This window comes from Papio anubis, chromosome 17 (assembly GCF_008728515.1).
Source record: "Papio anubis isolate 15944 chromosome 17, Panubis1.0, whole genome shotgun sequence".
NCBI classification, from domain to species: domain Eukaryota; kingdom Metazoa; phylum Chordata; class Mammalia; order Primates; family Cercopithecidae; genus Papio; species Papio anubis.
In genome coordinates this window covers 53,867,773-53,888,825 of record NC_044992.1, presented here as the reverse complement: position 1 = coordinate 53,888,825, position 21,053 = coordinate 53,867,773, and the positions used below count along the sequence as shown (strand labels likewise).

At 39.2% G+C, this 21,053-nt stretch overlaps 1 protein-coding gene across 9 annotated transcripts in view; it reads left to right on the top strand.

The window, feature by feature from the left end:
* CDC27 (cell division cycle 27) overlaps nucleotides 1-20,605 on the top strand; it is a 67,819-nt gene extending 47,214 nt beyond the window's left edge. For 4 of the 9 annotated variants that reach the window (XM_003913242.5, XM_031657652.1, XM_009190940.4 and 1 more), the window contains 6 exons: nucleotides 523-731; nucleotides 5,366-5,483; nucleotides 8,711-8,839; nucleotides 14,278-14,352; nucleotides 15,629-15,785; nucleotides 17,552-20,605. In XM_003913242.5, the coding sequence (XP_003913291.1) occupies nucleotides 523-731; nucleotides 5,366-5,483; nucleotides 8,711-8,839; nucleotides 14,278-14,352; nucleotides 15,629-15,785; nucleotides 17,552-17,634 (771 nt within the window). In that variant the 3' untranslated portion in view covers nucleotides 17,635-20,605. Of the gene's footprint in view, nucleotides 1-522; nucleotides 732-5,365; nucleotides 5,484-8,710; nucleotides 8,840-14,277; nucleotides 14,353-15,609; nucleotides 15,786-17,551 lie in introns of those variants that run through there. The other 5 variants (XM_009190939.4, XM_031657651.1, XM_021928389.2 and 2 more) reach the window with 3 other exon arrangements.
* The last annotated feature ends 448 nt before the right edge of the window (nucleotides 20,606-21,053 follow it).

Sequence of the window (21,053 nt, the reverse complement as noted above, 5' to 3'; positions counted from 1 at the left end):
ACACCACTGCCCTTCAGCCTGGGCAACAAAACAAGACCAGATCTCAAAAAAAAAAAAAAAAAAAAAAAAAAAGAGCAAGAGAGAGAATGAGGTTCAGAGGTGACTTGCCTGAAGCCACCCTACTTAAAAGTGCCAGCATTGGGATTCAAATTCTGTCCAGCTGTCCCCAGAGCCAAAGCTTCTTGCACTACACTAAACTACCCCACAGAGTTTCTGTCCCCTGGTCATCTCTGCATGAGAGCTAAAACAAGAAGGTAGAGTCGCATTGTTCAACCTCAAATGAGAACATACCTTTTGATGACCATGAAAGCACTACGAGTATTGATTTTGGTTTTATAAATAAATTTTGGCAATCAGACAAATTCACAAATATGGAATCTGTGAATAATTAGAATTGACTATCTACTGAAGCTCTATTTTTGTCTTTCTGTTCTAAGTTGAGGCATGATTTTAGTCATAGATTTGGTTTTAGAAAAAAATAAAATTTTAATTCTGTTTGTTTTTTGTTCCCATTTTTTTAAGGCCTGGTGTGCTGCAGGGAACTGTTTCAGTCTGCAACGGGAACATGATATTGCAATTAAATTCTTCCAGAGAGCTATCCAAGTTGATCCAAATTATGCTTATGCCTATACTCTGTTAGGGCATGAGTTTGTCTTAACTGAAGAATTGGACAAAGCGTTAGCTTGTTTTCGAAATGCTATCAGAGTCAATCCTAGACATTATAATGCATGGTAAGTGCTAATGAAGTGCAAAGACAAAGTCTTACTGATGGTGCTGGCACTCACTAATTTTTCTTTTTAGATAGCGCTTTATTGTCATGAATTTGGTTACTAATACTTAGGGATGGTGCATACTGGTCAATAACTTCTCACTAAAATGTTTTCTTGTGAAATGTATGTCTTTATCAAACTCTTAAATTAACTAATGATAATAGAATACCAGATCCTTATACTCAACAGTTTCAGCCTTCTACCAAACTTTTGCAGATACTGTAGTTGTTTTTTGTTTGTTTGTTTGTTTAATTTTGTTACTTGATTTGTTACTCTTATAACACCAAAATGGTGATTGGGACAAAAAGTGCTTGGGAAATTGGAAAGGAATAGCATATTCACTTATTGGATAATAGAAAAAAACATTGAAGGCCGGGCGCGGTGGCTCAAGCCTGTAATCCCAGCACTTTGGGAGGCCGAGACGGGCGGATCACGAGATCAGGAGATCGAGACCATCCTGGCTAACACGCAGGAAACCCCGCCTCTACTAAAAAATACAAAAACTAGCCGGGCGAGGTGGCGGGCGCCTGTAGTCCCAGCTACTCGGGAGGCTGAGGCAGGAGAATGGCGAACTCCAGGAGGCGGAGCTTGCAGTGAGCTGAGATCCCGCCACTGCACTCCAGCCTGGGCTCACAGAGCGAGACTGCCTCAAAACAAACAAACAAACAAAAAAAAAACAAAGAAAAAAACATTGAAAACATTCACTAGTTACTGCTTTCTGACAGTGTTCCAGTTTATTGAGTTACTATTAAGAACTTAGTGTACCCTTTTATTTAGCAGTGTCTCTATTTTACTTTTTTGTGCTTGTGTATAAGTAGACACATAGGAAATTACTACCTAGGTCATATTATTATCAGCTGAATAAGATATGAAAAAGTTTGGTCCTATTTCTGCCTCAACACCATACTTACTGTTGGCATTTATTGTATTTTTCTGGACTGACTGAATAGTTTAAATATCAAGAGAAAGTATAATTCTGAAGTCATAATTTTTGGTCTTTTTTTGTCATATATGGTTATCTTTGGAGTTAATTATAGCAGTTGAGTTTTATTCGATTTGCTTCTAAATCTGAAGCATTATATTACTAAAACATTTTTTGATTTGTGAATATGTTGTTTAATGGGTTATATCTCATTTTACAGTAGTAGTTACATTGCCTGAAAGATGACCAAAAAAATAGTGCTAGCTTTTGCTGACCAATGTAACAATCAACTTGCCAATACTGCCTTCTCTTCCAATAGATACGTTCTCTGTAATATTTTAAGAACTCAGTTCTTAATAAGACTTGTGTTGTTTTTTATTTTTTCCCATGTCTGGTTGATCCTTGTGTTGTTTTTTTAAATGTGTATGGTCTGTTCAGCTGTTTTGCAGTAGTCACATTCTTTAAAAACTTAATCATATCAAAAATTGTGTTTAAAGGAGGATTATTCAGATTCGCAAGCTTTTACTGGGAGGAGTTTAAATGCTGACATATTTAGGTAACTCTAAATACTGAGCAACTTTATTCTAACTACAAAATAGCCTTTCTTTTGTTTTCACTTTCACTATCATTAGCATAGTGTTTAATACCTTTTCTTCATCTATAACACAATTATAATGATATATAAAGCCACTCAAATAAAGCAGATATGTTGTGCTTTTTTCTTATTCATTTGGTGCTTATTCCCCTTCATCATCATCATCATCATCATCTAGTTATGGCCGTGAGAAGTCTCTGTAACATAAACCATCCACGCTATGTTCATTTGACATTTTGAAAATTCAGGAGAAATACCTGCATATTAACCTAATACACTATTACATAGCCTTTAAAAATTGTAATTTCGAGGTCTATAAGTATAGGAGCATGCTTTTGATAACAGTAAGTGGGGGAGAAGGAAGCCAAACATGACACTATGTATGCTGTAATTATAATAATATAAAACAGAATGTGGAAATAGCATTGTTAGGAGTTCAGCCTTTAGAATCATTAAGGAAGAACCTGGTTAGAATCTTTATTAGCTGTATAACTTTAAGGAAGTTATTTAACTTCTCTAAGTTTCAGTTTCCTTATTCGAAATAAGGATGATAATGGTACCTATGATTCCTCCAGGGATTAAATGAGATAATTTAGTAATGGTCTTGTCACACATGTAATAACTACTCAGTAAAAATTAGCTGTTAAATCTAGAATATGGCAGGTATGGTGGCTCATACCTGTAAGCCCAGCACTTTGGGAAGCTGAAGCGGGAAGATTACCTGAGACCAGGAGTTCGAGACCAGCCTGGTCAACATAGCAAGACCCCTTCCCTAATAACAACAACAACAAAAAAATTAAGGCTGGGCGTGGTGGCTCATGCTTTTAATCCCAGCACTTTGGGAGGCCGAGTCAGGTGAATCATGAGTTCAAGAGATCAAGACCATCCTGGCCAACATGGTGAAACCCCGCCTCTACTAAAAATACAAAAATTAGCTGGGTGTGATGGTACATGCCTGTAGTCCCAGCTGCTCAGGAGGCTGAGGCAAGAGAACTGCTTGAACCTGGGAGGTAGAGGTTGCAGTGAGCCGAGATTGTGCCACTGCACTCCAGTATGGTGACAGAGTCCGACTCCAAAAAAAAAAAAAAAAAAAACAGTCAGACATGGTGGTGTATGCCTGTAGTCCTAACTACTCAGGAGGCTGAGATGGGAGGATTGCATGAGCCTAAGAGTTCAAGGTTACCTACAGTGAGGTATGATCACGCCATTGCACTCCAGCCTGGGCGACAGAGCAAGATGCTGAATTAAAAACAAAAAAAAACTGTATGGGTTTAGGGGTGTGGTTTCTTTTTTCCTTATTATCATAGTTTGATTTGATTTGATTTGATTGTTTTTGCTTGTAAAAGTGACTCTTTAAACTGTTTTAATGGTCTGGGCATGGTGGTTCATGCCTGTAATCCTAGCGTTTGGGAGGTCAATGTGAGAGGGCTGTTTGAGGCTGACTTTGAAACCAGCCTGGTCAACATAGTGAGACCTTGTCTCCACAAAAAATTAAAAATATGTTAATATAAGAAGGCTGGGGGCGGTAACTCACACCTGTAATCCCAGCACTTTGGTAGGCTGGGACAAGTAGATCACTTAAGGCCAGGAGTTTAAGACCAGTCTGGCCAACATGGTGAAACCTGGTGTCTACTAAAAATACAAGAAAATTAGCTGGGCAGGGTGACACATGCCTGTAATCCCAGCTACTTGGGAGGCTGAGGCACGAAAATCACTTGAACCCAGGAGGCAGAGGTTGCAGTGAACTGAGATTGCACCACTGCCCTCCAACCTGGGTGACAAAGCAAGACTGTCTCAAAAAAGAAAAAATATAGGCCAGGCATGGTGGCTCACACCTGTAATCCCAACAGTTTGGGAGGCCGAGGCCGAGGTGGGCGGATCACCTGAGGTCAGGAGTTCGAGACCAGCCTGACGAACATGGAGAAACCCTGTCTTTACTAAAAATACAAAATTAGCTGGGTGTGGTGGCGCATGCCTGTAATCCCAGCTACTCGGAAAGCTGAGGCAGGAGAAATGCTTGAACCTGGGAGGCGGAGGTTGTATTGAACCGAGATCCGCGTCATTGTACTCCAGCCTGGGCAACAAGAGCGAAACTCCATCTGAAAAAAATAAAAATTTAAAAAAAAAACAGCTTGTCGCCGTGGCTTACGCTTATAATCCCAGAACTTTGAGAGGCCAAGGCCGGCGCATCACCTGAGGTCGGGAGTTCAAGACCAGCCTGACCAACATGGAGAAACCCTGTCTCTGCTAAAAATACAAAATTAGCCGGGCGTGGTGGTGCATGCCTGTAATCCCAGCCACTCGGGAAGCTGAGGCAGGAGAATCGCTTGAACCTCTGAGTGGAGGTTGTGGTGAGCCGAGATTGCGCCATTATGCTCCAGCCTGGGCAACAAGAGCAAAACTCTGTCTCAAAATATATATATATAACAATATTATATGTGTGTGTGTGTGTTTGGGGGGATGTGTGTGTATGTATATATATATGCGTGCCTGGGCAACATGGCAAAACCCCATCTCTACAAAAAATTAAAAAATTAGCTGTGCCTGATGGCGTGCACCTGTAGTTCCAGCTACTCAGGATGCTGAGGTGGGAGGATTGATCACTTAAGCCTGGGAGGTCGAGGCTGCAGTGAGCTGTTATTGAGCCACTGCACTCCAGCCTGGGCAACAGAGTGAGATGCTGTCTTTAAAATATAATAATAATAAACTGCTTTAATGGCTAGGCATTGTGGTTCATGCCTGTAGTCTCAGCTACTCTGGAGGCTGAGGCTGGAGGATTCCTTGAACCCCGAAGTTCAAGGATGCAGTGAGCTATAATTGGCCCACTTCACTCCAGCCTGGGTGACAGAGTGAGACCCCAATTCAAAAAAAAATTTTTTTTAATTAAAAATAAGTAAATAAAATGCTTTAATGATTTTTATCATAACTGATATTTTTTGCCTCCTCTCTAAGACCACCAGTATTGTTCCACTGGTTTATTAAAATGCCAGATTCTATACTTGTTCTTTTACTAATTGAACTAAATTAGCAACCTAAACTTTATATTTTTAAAAATTATACTTTGTTTTATACTTTCAGGTATGGTTTAGGAATGATTTATTACAAGCAAGAAAAATTCAGCCTTGCAGAAATGCATTTCCAAAAAGCACTTGATATCAACCCTCAAAGTTCAGTTTTACTTTGCCACATTGGAGTAGTAAGTAGCTTTCTAAACATTAATACTCTTATTAATCTCCCTTTTGAAATATGTTTGTTATTGATTTAATTGCTATGATAAAAATTGGTCCTTTTTTGTGTTGAAACAGTATTCTGGAGTCTATTACAACCAAAAATACTACCCATTTGGCTTAGCATAAAAAAAAAAATCATAGAATTGCCCTTATACCTTGCACAAGTCACTTCATTGCTCTGAGCTTCTATTTTATGAATGTCATGCACTACTTGCTTACCTTATAGGGTTGTTCTGTGACTCAAGTAAGATGTCTCCTGGCCGAATACAGTGGCTCATGCCTGTAATCCCAGCACTTTAGGAGGCCGAGGCAGGTGGATCACCTGAGGTCAGGAGTTGGGGACCAGCCTGGCAAACATGGTGAAACACCATCTTTACTAAAAATATGAAAATTAGCTAGATGTGGTGGCACATGCCTGTAGTCCCAGCTACTCGGGAAGCTGAGGCAGGAGAATTGCTTGAACCCAGAAGGAGGAGGTTGCCATGAGCTGAGATCGTGCCACTGCACTACAACCTGGAAACAAAGCGAGAATCTGTCCCCCAAAAAAGAGAGATACTTCCTATTTTTGAAAGCATGGGCTAATATTTAGCTCCTAAGTAGTTTTTTTGTTGTTTTTTGTTGTTGTTGTTTGTTTTTTGTTTTTTGTTTTTTTTTGAGATCTGTCACCCAGGCTGGAGTGCAGTGGCCCAATCTCGGCTCACTGCAAGCTCTGCCTCCCAGGTTCACGCCATTCTCCTGCCTCAGCGTCCCAAGTAGCTGGGACTACAGGCGCCCACCACCACGCTTGGCTAATTTTTTGTGTTTTTAGTAGAGATGGGGTTTCACCATGTTAGCCAGGATGGTCTGGATCTCCTGACCTCATGATCCACCTGCCTCGGCCTCCCAACGTGCTGGGATTACAGGCGTGAGCCACTACGCCTGGCCTTAAGCAGGTAATATTTTAAGGCAAATGGTTCCCTGTGTTTTTTAAGCCTCTGAGTAACATAGGCATGTTGTTACTAATTAAAATTCTTATAAGGCAATATGCACAATTATTTTTATATTCATATATTTTAAATATATCTGGTAACAAATTGTACTTTGGCTGGGTACAGTGGCTCATACTTGTAATCCCAACACTTTGAGATGCCAAGGCAGGAGGACTGCTTGTGACCGGGAGTTGAAGACCAGCCTGGACAACATAGCGAGACCCAATCTCTACAAAAAAATTTTAAGATGAGCCTGGCATGGTGGCACACACCTGTGGTCCTGGCTACTTGGGAGGCTGAAGCACAAGGATCACTTGAGCCTAGGAGTTCAAGGCTGCTATGAGCTAAGAAGGTGACATTGCACTCCAGCCTGGGCAACAGAATGAGACTCCATCTCTTAAAAGAAAAGAAAATAAGTAAATTGTACTTTAATAGGAGAAAAGATGTGTACATTATGTTTGTTTGCTTTTTAAAATCTCATTTATTAGCTTCTGTATAAGTATGGTACCTTAAGTTCTTGTTCTCATCGTCTCATCCCTTTCCCCCTCTCCCTCCCCTCAGCTTCTCTCTTTTTTCCCCCTAGCAAGTTTAGCTTTTGTGGGAATGGTCATACAATGTCAGGAAATTATGTTAATTTGAAATGTCACTATCTTGTGGGGAGTAGAATTCTAATTCTCTTTTGACTATAATGAAATTGACCATGATGATAATTTTCTTAAAAATGGACATAGTTCAGCACCATAAGACAGGGCAAGAAAAAAAAGTTGACAATAACGTCTTTTACAGTTAGCTACTATGCAAAAAATGTAGAGATAATGTGTCTACTTAAAATTATCTTGTGTTGTCATCACCTTATTTATTCAATTCAAAATTAAATATCTCTTGACACCTTTTGGTGAAGTTGAACACTTTTTTAAAAATAGGAATTCTTCGAAACTTATTGTAGAACAGGTTTTAAGTTTTTGAGTGGTTTATTTGAAGAAATTGTCAGGTAAGAGAGTAAGCTTTTCTCTTTAGGGAACTAGTATTTAGGGTCTCAATCCTGTGGGCAGAATATTTGGCCACCATTAGATCATTGCATAGATGAATTCAGCAAGCGGAAGTTGGCACTACCTACTCTCACATTCTTATGACCATGATATTTGTTAAAGTTCTGCAGCCATATTCATACATTCATTCACCCCAGTTGTTTTTTTTGTTTTTGTTTTTTTTTTGAGACGGAGTTTCACTCTTGTTGCCCAGGCTAGAGTATAGTGGCGCAATCTCAGCTTACTGCAACCTGCACCTCCCAGGTTCAAGTGATTCTCCTGCCTCAGCCTCCCGAGTAGCTGGGATTACAGGCGCCCAACACCATGCCCAGCTAATTTTTTGTATTTTCAGTAGAGATGGGGTTTCATCATCTTGTCCAGGCTGGTCTCGAACTCCTGACCTCAGGCGATCCACCAAAGTGCTGGGATTACAGGCGTGAGCCACCGGGCCCAGCCCACCCCACTTTATTTGTAACATATAATTTGTCCGAGGAGGAACATAGCAGAATATTAGTATATACATATTAATGAATAGTGAGGTTTGGTACTTTTCAAAATCTTTTAAATTTTAAGTTATTTAAAATAAATTATTTGCTTCCCAGTAGTAGAGATCAGTGATTTTCAATTATGTAAAGCATTAAAATCATTTTTCAAATAAATACCTAAAATATGAAAATATCATTGTTCTGAGTGAAATAAGGTTTGTAAACAGGAGTTTTTTTAAACACAGTTTTGAGAAGTCTAATATTTGAAAGACTGCATAAACCTGATGAAATGTGAATATTATCTGGCTAAATAGTACAGATCTTTTTTTTAAATAGAACACCAAGGTTTTGCTTGCCTTTTAGACTTAAAGGTAACCAAATATCTGCTCTAAAGATAGACTATTGATTATCATCATAAATATGTACCAGAGGACCTAGATTTTTATCTCAGAGCAAGTTATTTAAGATATCTAGACTTCAGTATTCTCGTCTTTAGTGAAGCAGTTGAACTAGAATTAGAAGTGATTTTAGAGATAATATATTAATCATTTGGTAATCAATTACTAAATCCACTTAATGCAGTGGATAATCCAGTTAGACCCTACAGCCTTATCTCTAATAATTTGATTATGTTGGTTTTGAGTCACGTTGATTCTCACCTTTCTTCATAAATATCAAGAGGGAATATTAACATGATCTTTATTTCTTACAGGTTCAACATGCACTGAAAAAATCAGAGAAGGCTTTGGATACCCTAAACAAAGCCATTGTCATTGATCCCAAGAACCCTCTATGCAAATTTCACAGAGCCTCAGTTTTATTTGCAAATGAAAAATATAAGGTAAGATAAATATCTTAAGGGTCTTCAGGGTTGTGTTGCTTAAAAACAACGTTATCCGTTGTTTTCAATAAACTGAAAGTTATTTGTTTAGTTTTGATCTGAGACATTTTTTCAGAACTGTTGATTTCATTTTTTGTGATTTTTATTTCTTCATGATATACTCATAGGAAGGATAGGTGTGTGGAAATTTAGGAATATGTGGTTATCCCTTGTAAAGATGCCTTATATAGAAAGGCAGTTTTTTTCATCAGATGGTTATCTTAAAGGTAAGACCTGAACCATCCTCTTAGGACCAAAGTAAGGGAACAGATGAAAATGAATGTATGGGCCAGGCGCAGTGGCTTACACCTGTAATCCCAGCACTTTGGGAGACCAAGGCGGGCGAATCACCTGAGGTCAGGAGTTCAAGACCAGCCAGGCCACATGGTGAAACCCCATCTCTACTAAAAATACAAAAAAATTAGTTGGGCATGGTGGCGGGTGCCTGTAAATCCCAGCTACTTGGGAGGCTGAGGCAGGAGAATCGCTTGAACCCAGGAGGCAGAGGTTGCAGTGAGCCAAGATCACACCACTGCACTCCAGCCTGGGTAACAGAGTGAGACTTCATCTCAAAAAAAAAAAAAAATTAAAATTAAAAAAAAGAAGAAAATGAATGTGTGTGCATTATTCAGCATTTATTGATTACCCATTATGTGTCAGGCACCAGAAATATAGTGGCAAGTAAAGCAATCATCTTTCCTGCTTTTGAGGGGCCTACTATCTAGTACTTCTCTAGGAAAACAGACATTAACCAAATAATCACAAAATATAAATGTTGAATACATAAAGGGAAAGTGTAGTAAGTTATGAGAGCTTATAACACGGAGACTAATTCTAGTCTGATGTGTCTTTCTCTTTACTTCTCACTTTTTCAAATAATGTATGCTTAGCCTGAAATAAGTATTGAAAAAAGAAGATAAGGAAACTGAGAAAGAGAAAAGAGGCAAAAAGACATGAGATTTTTGTTATCATTTATTCAGTCAGAAACCATGAAGCAAAATCTTTTAAAATAAATTTGGGACTGGGCACAGTGGCTCACACCTGTAATCCCAGCTCTTCGGGAAGCCAAGGTGGGCAAATCACTTGAGGTCAGAAGTTCGAGACCAGCCTGGCCAACATGATGAAACCCCGTCTCTACCAAATATACAAAAATTAGCCAGGCATGATGGTGCACACCTGTAGTCCCAGCTACTCAGGAGGCTGAGGCACAAGAAACACTTGAACCCAGGAGGCAAAAATTGCAGTGAGTCAAGATTATGCCACTGCACTCCAGCCTGGGCAACAGAGCAACACTCTGTCTCAAAAAAAGAAAAAAGAAAGAAATATACCAAACCAGTGATAACTTATTTTAAGACTAATAAAAATCCCTATAATCCCAGCACTTTGGAGGAAGAGGCGGGCAGATCACATGAGCCCACGGAACTTGAGACCAGCCTGGGCAACATGTCAAAACCCCATCTCTACCAAAAAGAAAATACAAAAATTAGCCAGATGTGGTGACGTGTGCCTGTGCTCTCAGCTACTCAGGAAGCTGAAATGGGAGAATGGCTTGAGCTCAGGAGGCGGAGGTTGCAGTGAGCTGTGATCGCACCACTGCACTTCAGCCTGGGCCACAGAGCTAGACCCTGTCTTAAAAAAAACAAAAAAAAATAGGGCTAGGCACAGTGGCTCACAACTGTAATCCCAGCACTTTGGGAGGCCGAGGCAGGCAGATCATGAAGTCAGGAGTTCGAGGCCAACCTGGCCAGCATGGTGAAACCCTGTCTCTACTAAAAATACAAAAATTAGCAAGACATGGTGGCAGGCACCTGTAATCCCAGCTACCTGGGAGGCTGAGGCAGGAGAATCGCTTGACACCGGAAGGCAGAGGTTGCAGTGAGTCGAGATCAAACCACTGCACTCGAGCCTGGGCAACAAGAGTGAAAATCCATCTCCAAAAAAAAAATTATAAATAGACTAATAAAGATATACAAAGGGATTAAATATATAATTTTTCCAGTAATTCCTTTAGTTTTATTCTATCTTCTTTATGAAGACATGGATTTCTATTTTTACTGGTTTTGTCCTTTTAAAAAGCTTCTCTTTCTTTAGTTTTTGTTTTTCTGGCTCTGTTGCCCAAGCTAGAGTGCAGTGGTGCAGTCATAGCTCACCGAAGCCTCAAATTCCTAGGCTGAATCCCAAGTACGCAGGACTACAGGCATAAGCCACCATGCCCAGCTAATTTTTTTGTCGAAATCAAGTCTTGAAAAAGCTTCTTTTAGGGCCAGGTGCCATGGCTCATGCTTGTAATCCCAGCACTTTGGGAGGCCAAGGCAGCCAGATCACTTGAGGCCAGGAGTTCAAGACCAGCCTGGCCAACATGGTGAAACCCTATCTCTACTAAAAATCCAAAAATTAGCCACGCCTGGTGGTGCATGCTTGTAATCCTAGCTACTCGAGTGGCTGAGGCATGAGAATTGCTTGAACCCATGAGGCGGAGGTTGCTGTGAGCCCAGATCACACCTCTGCATTCTAGCTTGGGCAATAGAGGGAGACTCTGTCTCAAAAAAAAAAAAAAAAAAAAAAAATTTTTTTAAGCTTATTTTAAATCTAATAAACCCTTTTCAACTTTTAACTACTCTTTGAAGTACTATAATTGCAAATCAGTATTTGTTTTTATGTACTTGCTTTATTGTATTTCTTTAGATATGAAGGACTTTATTCATTATTCTTAAAGCCATTTTAATACCAACATACCTACCAGATAGGCCACATAAATCAGCCTTTACTTGCTTCAAGAAGCCCAAGTTCTAATCTCATCAGTTGTCTGGACTATGACATATATATAGTTATAGCCATTTTTGTGGGGTTTTCTTTGTTTGTTTAATTAGGCAGCCTTCCAATCCAAAGTAGGACCAGAGAGACTCCCTCTTTTGTTATTATCATTATGATTATTATTATTATTATTATCATTGTCATTATCATTATTATATCAGGCAGCCTCCTGAGCCACAGTAGACTCAGAGAAACTCCCAGTTATAGGCATTTTGGGGTATGAGCTTCACTGAATTATGAGGCCTAATTTGATGCATGGACTAGATATAGATATGTGACTGTATGAAAAGGGCATAAAGAAAAGTTAAAGGGTACATGTTCTCAGGATCTCCTGGGACTGTGTCATGGGCCATTCATTAGTCACTTGAAAACAAGAAAGAAAAGTTAATGATTGCTTCTGAGATTTTCTGGCTCCAAAATGAAAATCAAGGGGACCATTTCAACATCTCTAAAACATTGCTAGCCATCACCTTATTTAATGTGTTGTACTGATATTTAATCATTTAAATCTTAAGTCTTTAGGGTAAAAGTAAGAACTCCGATGCTGTGTTAGACACTATTTCTCAATGAATCCTTGTAATTAGATCATTGGGGGTGGGGATATGCATGCTAGTTGCATGAAATGTTGATAACAATTATAATATGCAGTCATAGCAAGAAAACGTATCAGTTCTGAATTGGGTGTGTTGTAGCAGTGAAGGAGGATTGGAGTCTGTCATCTTGAAGGTTAAGATTTCGTTAAAGGACAGGCACAGCGGCTCACGTCTGTAATCCCAGCACTTTGGGAGGTCGAGGCGGGTGGATCACAAGGTCAGGCGTTCAAGACCAGCCTGGCCAACATGGTGAAACCCCATCTCTACTAAAAATACAAAAATTAGCCAGGTACGGTGGCGGGCGCCTGTAATCACAGCTATTTGGAAAGCTGAAGCAGGAGAATCGCTTCAACCTGGGAGGCAGAAGTTGCAATGAGCTACTGCACTCCAGCCTGGACGATAGAGCAAAACTCCATCTCGGGGGGGAAAAAAAGATTTCTTTAAAGGCTGGGCATGATGGCTCACGCCTGTAATCCCAGCACTTTGGGAGGCCATGGTGAGAGGATCACTTGAGGTCAGAAGTTCGAGGCCAGCTTGCCAATATGGTGAAACCCTGTGTCAACTAAAATACAAAAATTAGCCGGACGTGGTGGCACGCACCTGTATTCCAGCTGCTTAGGAGGCTGAGGCAGGAGAATCGCTTGAACCCGGGAGGCAGAGGTTGCAGTGAGCCAAGATCACGACACCGTACTCCAGCCTGGGTGACAGAGCAAAACTCCATCTCAAAAAGAAAAAAGATTTCTTTAAAGTAAGGCCAGGCACAGTGGCTTACGCCTGTAATCCTAGCACTTTGGGAGGCCAAGGCAGGTGGATCACCTGAGGTCAGGAGTTCAAGACTAGCCTGGGCAACATAGTGAAACCCCATCTCTACTAAAAATACAAGACAAAATTAGCCAGGAATTACAGGTAAGCATCTGTAATCCCAGCTACTTAGGAGACTGAGGCAGGAGAATCACTTGAACCCAGGAAGCAGAGGTTGCAGTGAGCAGAGATCGCACCACCGCACTCCAGCCTGGGTGACAGAATGACAGTCTATCTCAGAAAAAGAAAAAGATTTCTTTAATGATTCTCAGAAGTGGTCTGGGAACTTCTGGGGGTCCCTAAAATTCTTCCAGAGTCTTAGAGGTCAGAGCTATTTTTACAATAATGTCTTGACATTATTTACCTTTTTCAGTCTTCATTCTGTCCCAAATGGACAGTAGAATTTTCCAAAAGCTACATAATATGTGATATCAAAACAGATTAAATGGAGGAGATAGATGTGAGAATCTAGCTGTCTTCTACTAACAGAGACTTGCAGAAATGTTAATGCCACTCTTCTCAATGACTTTTTGTTGTTCTGAAAAATTATATAGTTATTTTTCATTAAAAAATAAATCACTGGGCCAGGCACGGTGGCTCACGCCTGTAATCCCAGCACTTTGGGAAGCTGAGGCGGGCAGATTACTTGGGTCAGGAGTTCAAGACCAGCCTGGCTGACGTGGTGAAACCCCATCTCTACTGAAGATACAAAAATTAGCTGGGTGTGGTGGCGCATGCCTGTGATCCCAGTTGCTTGGGAGGCTGAGGCAGGAGAATTGCTTGAATCTGAGAAGCAGAGATTGCAGTAAGCAGAGATTGTACCACTGCACTCCAGCCTGGGCGACAGCGAGACTCCTTCTCAATAAATAAAAATAAATAGATAGATAGATAGATGACCAAAAGCAAGGATTGTCACCACCTGCATATTTCACAAAGAGGGATGTGTGTGTGTGTGTGTGTGTGTCTGTGTGTGTGTGTGTTTTCAGTGTACTAGAGTGCCTGCTATTTCTTAGTACTTATATAAGTATGCGTTTTATTTTCACAACAATAAGAACTAATACAATAAGGAAGTATGTTGATTAAGATTTAGTTAGCTTTTATGAAGATGATTTGGGAAATCAAATAAAAAAATTGCTTGGTCAAAACTTTAAAAATTTTTGATACTTTAAGGTTTTTCTTTGCCTTTTTCAGTCTGCTTTACAAGAACTTGAAGAATTGAAACAAATTGTTCCCAAAGAATCCCTCGTTTACTTCTTAATAGGAAAGGTAAAGACTGGGGCCGTGGTCCCAAACAGTGACTTTCACAGCAAATATTGACATTTTATAAGAATAAATTTAATACTTACTGTACAATATCTATTGAGCAAATTCAACTAAAGCTCCAAACTGAGTGCTCTTGGAATAACAGATTTAGTTCTAACACTTGAGAAAATGATATCCTAGCTGGGCACGGTGCCTCACGCCTGTAATCCCAGTACTTTGGGAGGCCTAGGCAGGTGGATTACCTGAGTCAGGAGTTTAAGACCAGCCTGACCAACATGGTGAAACCCGACCTCTACTAAAAATACAAAAATTAGCTGGGCGTAGTGACTCATGCCTGTGATCCCAGCTACTCCGGAGGCTGAGGCACGAGAATCACTTGAACCCGGGAGCGGAGGTTGCCGTGAGCCAAGATCACGCCGCTGCACTCCAGCCTGGGCAAGAGAACAAGATTCTGTCTCAGAAACAAAAAAAAAAGAGAAAGAAGAAGAAGAACATGAATGGCACTGTGTTGTCTTGATTAAGAGAAATGGCTTCTGAGAGTCCCAAGGCCAGACTAGTCAGTTTTTTACAGACTAGACCCCCATATGCCAATTAGTTAAGGTGCCTGTGGACAGTTGTTAAGAGTTGATATAACTCAATTTAAAATCACTGTAAATGAAAGTTAATTAAGCAATTTATAATCCATTTAATCCCATTATCATTGTTCCAGTCAGAGTGATATTTATTGGAAACTTACTACCTGAAAGATAGAAGCAAGGAATTCTGAAAATAATATCTGATTATATGAAAAGGAACTCAAAAGCTGGTATGAGTTCATCTGTAGGAAGAAAATGTCCTACCGTTAGAATAAGTTTAGATCACATAAATCAGGAGCCTAGTTTAAATTATAAATATTTAGAACTGTAGAGACTGGGCACTGTGGCTCACGCCTGTAATCCCAGCACTCTTTGGGAGGCTGAGGCAGGTGGATCACCTGAGGTCAGGAGTTTGAGACTAGCCTGGCTAACATGGCAAAACCCTGTCTCTACTTATAAATACAAAAATTAGCCAGGAGCAGTGGCGGGCACCTGTAGTCCCAATTACTCAGGAGACTAAAGCAGGAGAATTGCTTGAACCTGGGAGGCAGAGGTTGCAGTGAGCCAAGATCGCGCCATTGCACTCTAGCCTGGGCAATAGAGCAAGACTCCATCTCAAAAATAAATAAATATATAAATATTTAGAATTTTATAGTTGAAGCTCACAACTTAATGAAAAATGTAGTATTGCTGTTTATTTTTAGGTTTACAAGAAGTTAGGTCAAACGCACCTCGCCCTGATGAATTTCTCTTGGGCTATGGATTTAGATCCTAAAGGAGCCAATAACCAGATTAAAGAGGCAATTGATAAGCGCTATCTTCCAGATGATGAGGAGCCAATAACCCAAGAAGAACAGATCAGTAAGTATCACACATATGATTTTGAGTATTTAGAAAGTTACCTTTTGCATAAGGATTTGTAGGCTACTCCTTTATTTTATTTTTCTAACCGTGGTGTTACCAAATGAACTTTTAGGGAAATTGAACAGGGTGATATAATAACAAAATGCATATAAAGTCAGATAATTAGTCTCTGTTCTGGATCTAGTTTGCTGTGTGACTTTGATAAATTCATTGCTAATTTTTACCTGGGCCTCAATTTATGTTTGAATATGTAACCAGTAGTGTTTTATTTGCTTCCTAAGAATGTAGTCTTTTAAATAAGAGAATAGAGAAATTTCTGACAAGGTAAATTCTGATTAGATGCCTTTGTTCCAGAAAACTTGGTGAAAACCTTTAATTAAAATTATAAGCCATGGGGCCAGGCACAGTGACTCAGGCCTGTAATTCCAGCACTTTGGGAGGCGGAGGTGGGTGTATCACCTGAGGTCAGGAGATCGACACCAGCTGACCAACATGGTAAAACCCCATCTCTACTAAAAATACAAAAGTTAGCTGGGCATGGTGGCAGGCACCTGTAATCCCAGCTACTCGGGAGGCTGAGACAGGAGAATCGCTTGAACCCAGGAGGAGGCTGAAGTTGCAGTGAGCTGAAGTCATGCCATTGCACTCCAACCTGGATAACAAGAATGAAACTCTGTCTCAAAAAAAAAAAAATTATAAGCCAGGCATGATGGCTTGTGTATGTAATCCCAGCTACTCAGGAGGCTGAGGTGGGAGGATTTTTTGAGCCTAGGATTTCACGACGAGCCAGTGAGACCCTGCTTCTAAACAAATTTTTTAAATTAGCTGGATGTGGTGGTATGCATCTATAGTCCCAGCTACTTGGGAGACTGAGGCAGGAGAATCATACCACTTGAGCCCAGGAGTTTGAGGCTGCAGTGAGCTATGATTGTGCCGCTTCACTCCAGCCTAGGTGACAGACCGAGATAGATGATTGATTGATAGATAGATAGATAGATAGATAGATAGATAGATAGATAGATAGATAGACAGACAGACCCCATAAACCTTTTGAAACTGAAGGTTATAGTCTATGTTTCTGTGGACTAGCAGGGAGTATTCTTAAAGTGGAGTCAGTGCTTGGAGGTTGGGGAAATGTCATTTTTTTTTTTTTTTAATGTCTCAGAGAACTAGCTAGTTGTAATTCCTAGGGCAGGAATAAGGAACCCATTAGGGAGAGGCAGTTTTGGTAGTTAAAACCTTAAAAGTAAAATGCAAGGCCGGGCGCGGTGGCTCAAGCCTGTAATCCCAGCACTTTGGGAGGCCGAGACGGGTGGATCACGAGGTCAAGAGATCGAGACCATCCTGGCTAACACGGTGAAACCCCGTCTCTACTAAAAAATACAAAAACTAGCCAGGCGAGGTGGCGGGCGCCTGTAGTCCCAGCTACTCGGGAGGCTGAGGCAGGAGAATGGCGTGAACCTGGGAGGCGGAGCTTGCAGTGAGCTGAGACCCGGCAACGGCCCCTCCGCCCGGGGCAAAAGAGCGAACCCCGGTCTCAAAAAAAAAAAAAAAAAAAAAAAGTAAAATGCAGTAAGCTAATGTCAGACCTATTACAAAGTTAGGAAACTTGAGTTGCATTTTATTAAAGGATATGAGGATTTTTAAGGGCCTTTATTTAGGGTTTTATCTCTCTGAATATAATACAATTTTTCTTGTTTTCGTGAACCAACAGGATATGTTTGTCAGAAACCTTACTGTAGACTTTTGTTTTATTTTTAAAGTGGGAACAGATGAATCCCAGGAGAGCAGCATGACAGATGCGGATGACACACAACTTCATGCAGCTGAAAGTGATGAATTTTAACTTCTGGAAATCGGACTTTTACAACTGGATGTGTGACTAGTGCTGACATGTTTCTTGTCCCTCCATATACTGAGTCTTTACTCTTGAGCCGGCGGTGTCATCATCCATCACTTATACCATGAGTGTGCCACTTTCATTGGACCCTGACTGTATACGGAATGAAAGGCAGTGCAATATTTAGCTGCTAACAAGACTGGCTCTTTTACCAGTATGAATGACAATTTATGGGGGGTAGGGTGGGGACTTTCTTTTCTGTTTTTCTTTAATCTCCCTTTGTTGGAAAGTATCATGAAAGGAAGAGTTATGTTTTATCTTGAAGGAACCATTAGATATGGAAAATAGTGATGAACCAGAATTTCTTGGTTGCTTTCTCAAAAATTTGTTTTTATTTGGTTCTGTTCCTGATAAACAGAGTAACTGACCGTCATTTCTAGGTTCTTCAAGAATGGTGTTTGCAAGTGCCAGATGGAACAATAAAAGACGTTGCCTATAACAGTAACTTGATTGCCAAGGAATGTAAATTACCTTCAACTTGCAGTGTCTCCCATAAACAAATGTAATGGGCATATTGGGACTCGTATGTAGGAATCAAATATCCCTCCATACAGTGTACACTTATTCTTGGCAAGAATGCTTTAATGTCTAACCAAGAATTTTAATTTATTCATCTTGCTTCAAAGTGTTGATCATTGTTGTCTTGGTATTGCAGACTTTAAAATTGGTTCATACCATATTGCCTCTTCTCTTTGAGCTCTGTGGGATCACCTTTAACATTCAGAGATGATAGAGTGGTTCCCCACTGAGAAGCCAAAACAAGGCCCTTAATAATCCCTTAAGTTCACCATATCAATCAGAATGAGAACACTAAAGTGTAGAGACTTTAAGAGATCATGATAGTGAAAGCCTTAATATAATCAGAATTGTACCATAACCTTGAATCTATATTTGTTCAAAACATTATCCCTTTGACTTTTCTAAGTGTTTGCTTAAGCAGAGTGTAAGAATGTGCGGTTATCTTTGGTTGAGATCCTCTCCATTCTTTTTGACTCTCTGCTTCAGATTTTTTCAGTAGTGTGAGTCACCAAAACATTTACTAAGAATTGGGTTTAGGATATTGGAAATTTTTAGCTTGGGGGAAGAAACATTCTTAAGAAGGAGATAGGTTCTCTTCTGAGTTTGTCATAATATCAGTTGGTGTCTTTGGGAAATGGCCACAATTTTAAGAATTTAATTATGCATATAAATTGATAATTATTGGAATTCCACCATAACAGATTTAAACAGTCTTAAATTGTTTATCTCCTTTATTGTAATGTATTGAAATTTTAGAGAAACTTTAGTTGTTAACATTTTATTAAGTGCCAATGTCAGAATATAACAAATTATAGTTTCTTATGAATGACAGGCCTACAGTTATTATTTTGGATTATTTGATGAAGGACAACCTTACCTGTATTTGTTAGTCAAGCTGTGAAAATAAGGTGGATTACAAAAGATGTGAAAAAAATTTTAGCCTGTAGACTCAGTAATTTTCTATAATTTACTGTTAATCTCATTTGAATATGGATTAGGTATAATTATAAATTAATTCAAGTCAGGGTGTTTAGGTATCAGGTGCCAGAGAAATATTTAACAGATTTCCCTACCTAAATTTATGTATATGTACTGTCTAAAAAAATACTTTTTAAAAAAAAGGAACAGTTGGGAGAAAATAAATGTAATGAAAAATTCCCAGAGGCTAGCACTTGGATTCTAACACATATGCTATTGTATTGTCCATTAGTTCTGTAATATGTAATTTTAGATTCTTTTATATTTTTAATTGGCAAAGCACAAGGTGCTGTGTAACAGTGTCATTTAGAGTTTTATAGAAAGCTTCAACCTGAGTTCTGCGTTATAAAGCCTGGAGAAAGCTAAGCTTAGAACATAATTTGCTGAAGTATAATTATCTTTTTATAGTAGGAATTTATGTCCTGTGCCAGAGGTGAGAGTCTTTCTGGTACTGATTTTTTGAGACCAAGGATAAAAGGATCGTTTTGTAAGACACGCCATGGCAATGGCTGGCTGGGGAACAGTTTCCGCCCAAGCTTGGCCTATTTTATTTTTCCTCATACCTACTTTTAAAGTCATTAGGTATCTGAAGCCTTATTTCCCACCTAGTAACACTTTCTGGCTTTTACAGTTTCTTTTTTTGTTTTGTTTTTTGCATGGAATGGGGATCAAACAACCAGAAGAAGAACACATTTTGATCAAGCAAAATGTTTGTTTCAAACATCAGAAGTTTATTTTACAGAAATTAAATTGAGTAGTTTGACATCCTTTTCTCTGTTTCACACATATATTAGGTTGGTGCATAAGTAATTGTGGTTTTTGCCATGACTTTTATGGCAAAACCTGCAGTTACTTTTGCACCAACCTAATACATATATATGCGCACACACTTGTTCAGAAGCTATGTTGTGGCCTTGGATTTGTTTTTCCCCTTGGAAATGGTTCTTAACTCTGGGATTTTAGAAGGTTAGAATATTTTTTCGAGAGAACAGTGGTACTCAAAATAATGAAAGGTGGTCCCTACATTTTCTGTATTCATCACTTAAAATTTTTGATTTTTCCAAGAACTACAAGTAACATTTGAACCATGCTGCTGTTGTACCTTAAACAAAAACTCAGTGATAACCAGTATTTAGTCTATTAAAAATGCTCTTTTTGAAGAAAAAAGTTTGGAAGTCTCTGATTAGCCAGAGTATAGTATGAGTCTTCACTGAGAAATATGGTGACCCATTTTCTTTGTGAAAACCTGGGAAAATGCAAGTGTGGGTGTGAAGTGTGTGTTCTGTTTGCATTGAAACAATGTAATTTTGTGTCTTCTTTTTGCTTTAACTGACTTATTTCAGAAATTGTACAGTCTTGAGGGGGAAAGTCTTTTCTGTTAATATATTTGCAATTCATTAAAGGATATGGAAAATCCAAATAAGTTACTTTTGAAAGCAATTTATAATCAAGTTGTTAAAGCTATATGAAAGCTGTGCCATCTGTATTTTAATAAGAAGGCACAGAAAAATAGAGATACAATTTTATGTTTCACAAAAATCTAGAGCAATGTTTATCTAATTTTTTAAAACTTACACTCTTTTAATATATTTATATTTTTAAACGGTCATACTCTTTTTTAGTATTATTTGGAATATCAAAATAAATACTATGACAAAAACAATGGTAATTTTTAGAATACCTTTTTTCAAACTACAGAAGCCCCGTTGCCAACCAGCAGCTGTGAATTTGCAAGTCAACTGCTTATCCTTTGATCACATGATTTCTGAAATTTCTTCAAAAGGGACACAAAGGTTTTTTGTTCCAATTAGAATCTATTTAAAAAGGTCAGGATCTGAAAGAAGATGTAGAAACTGAATTTTACTCTA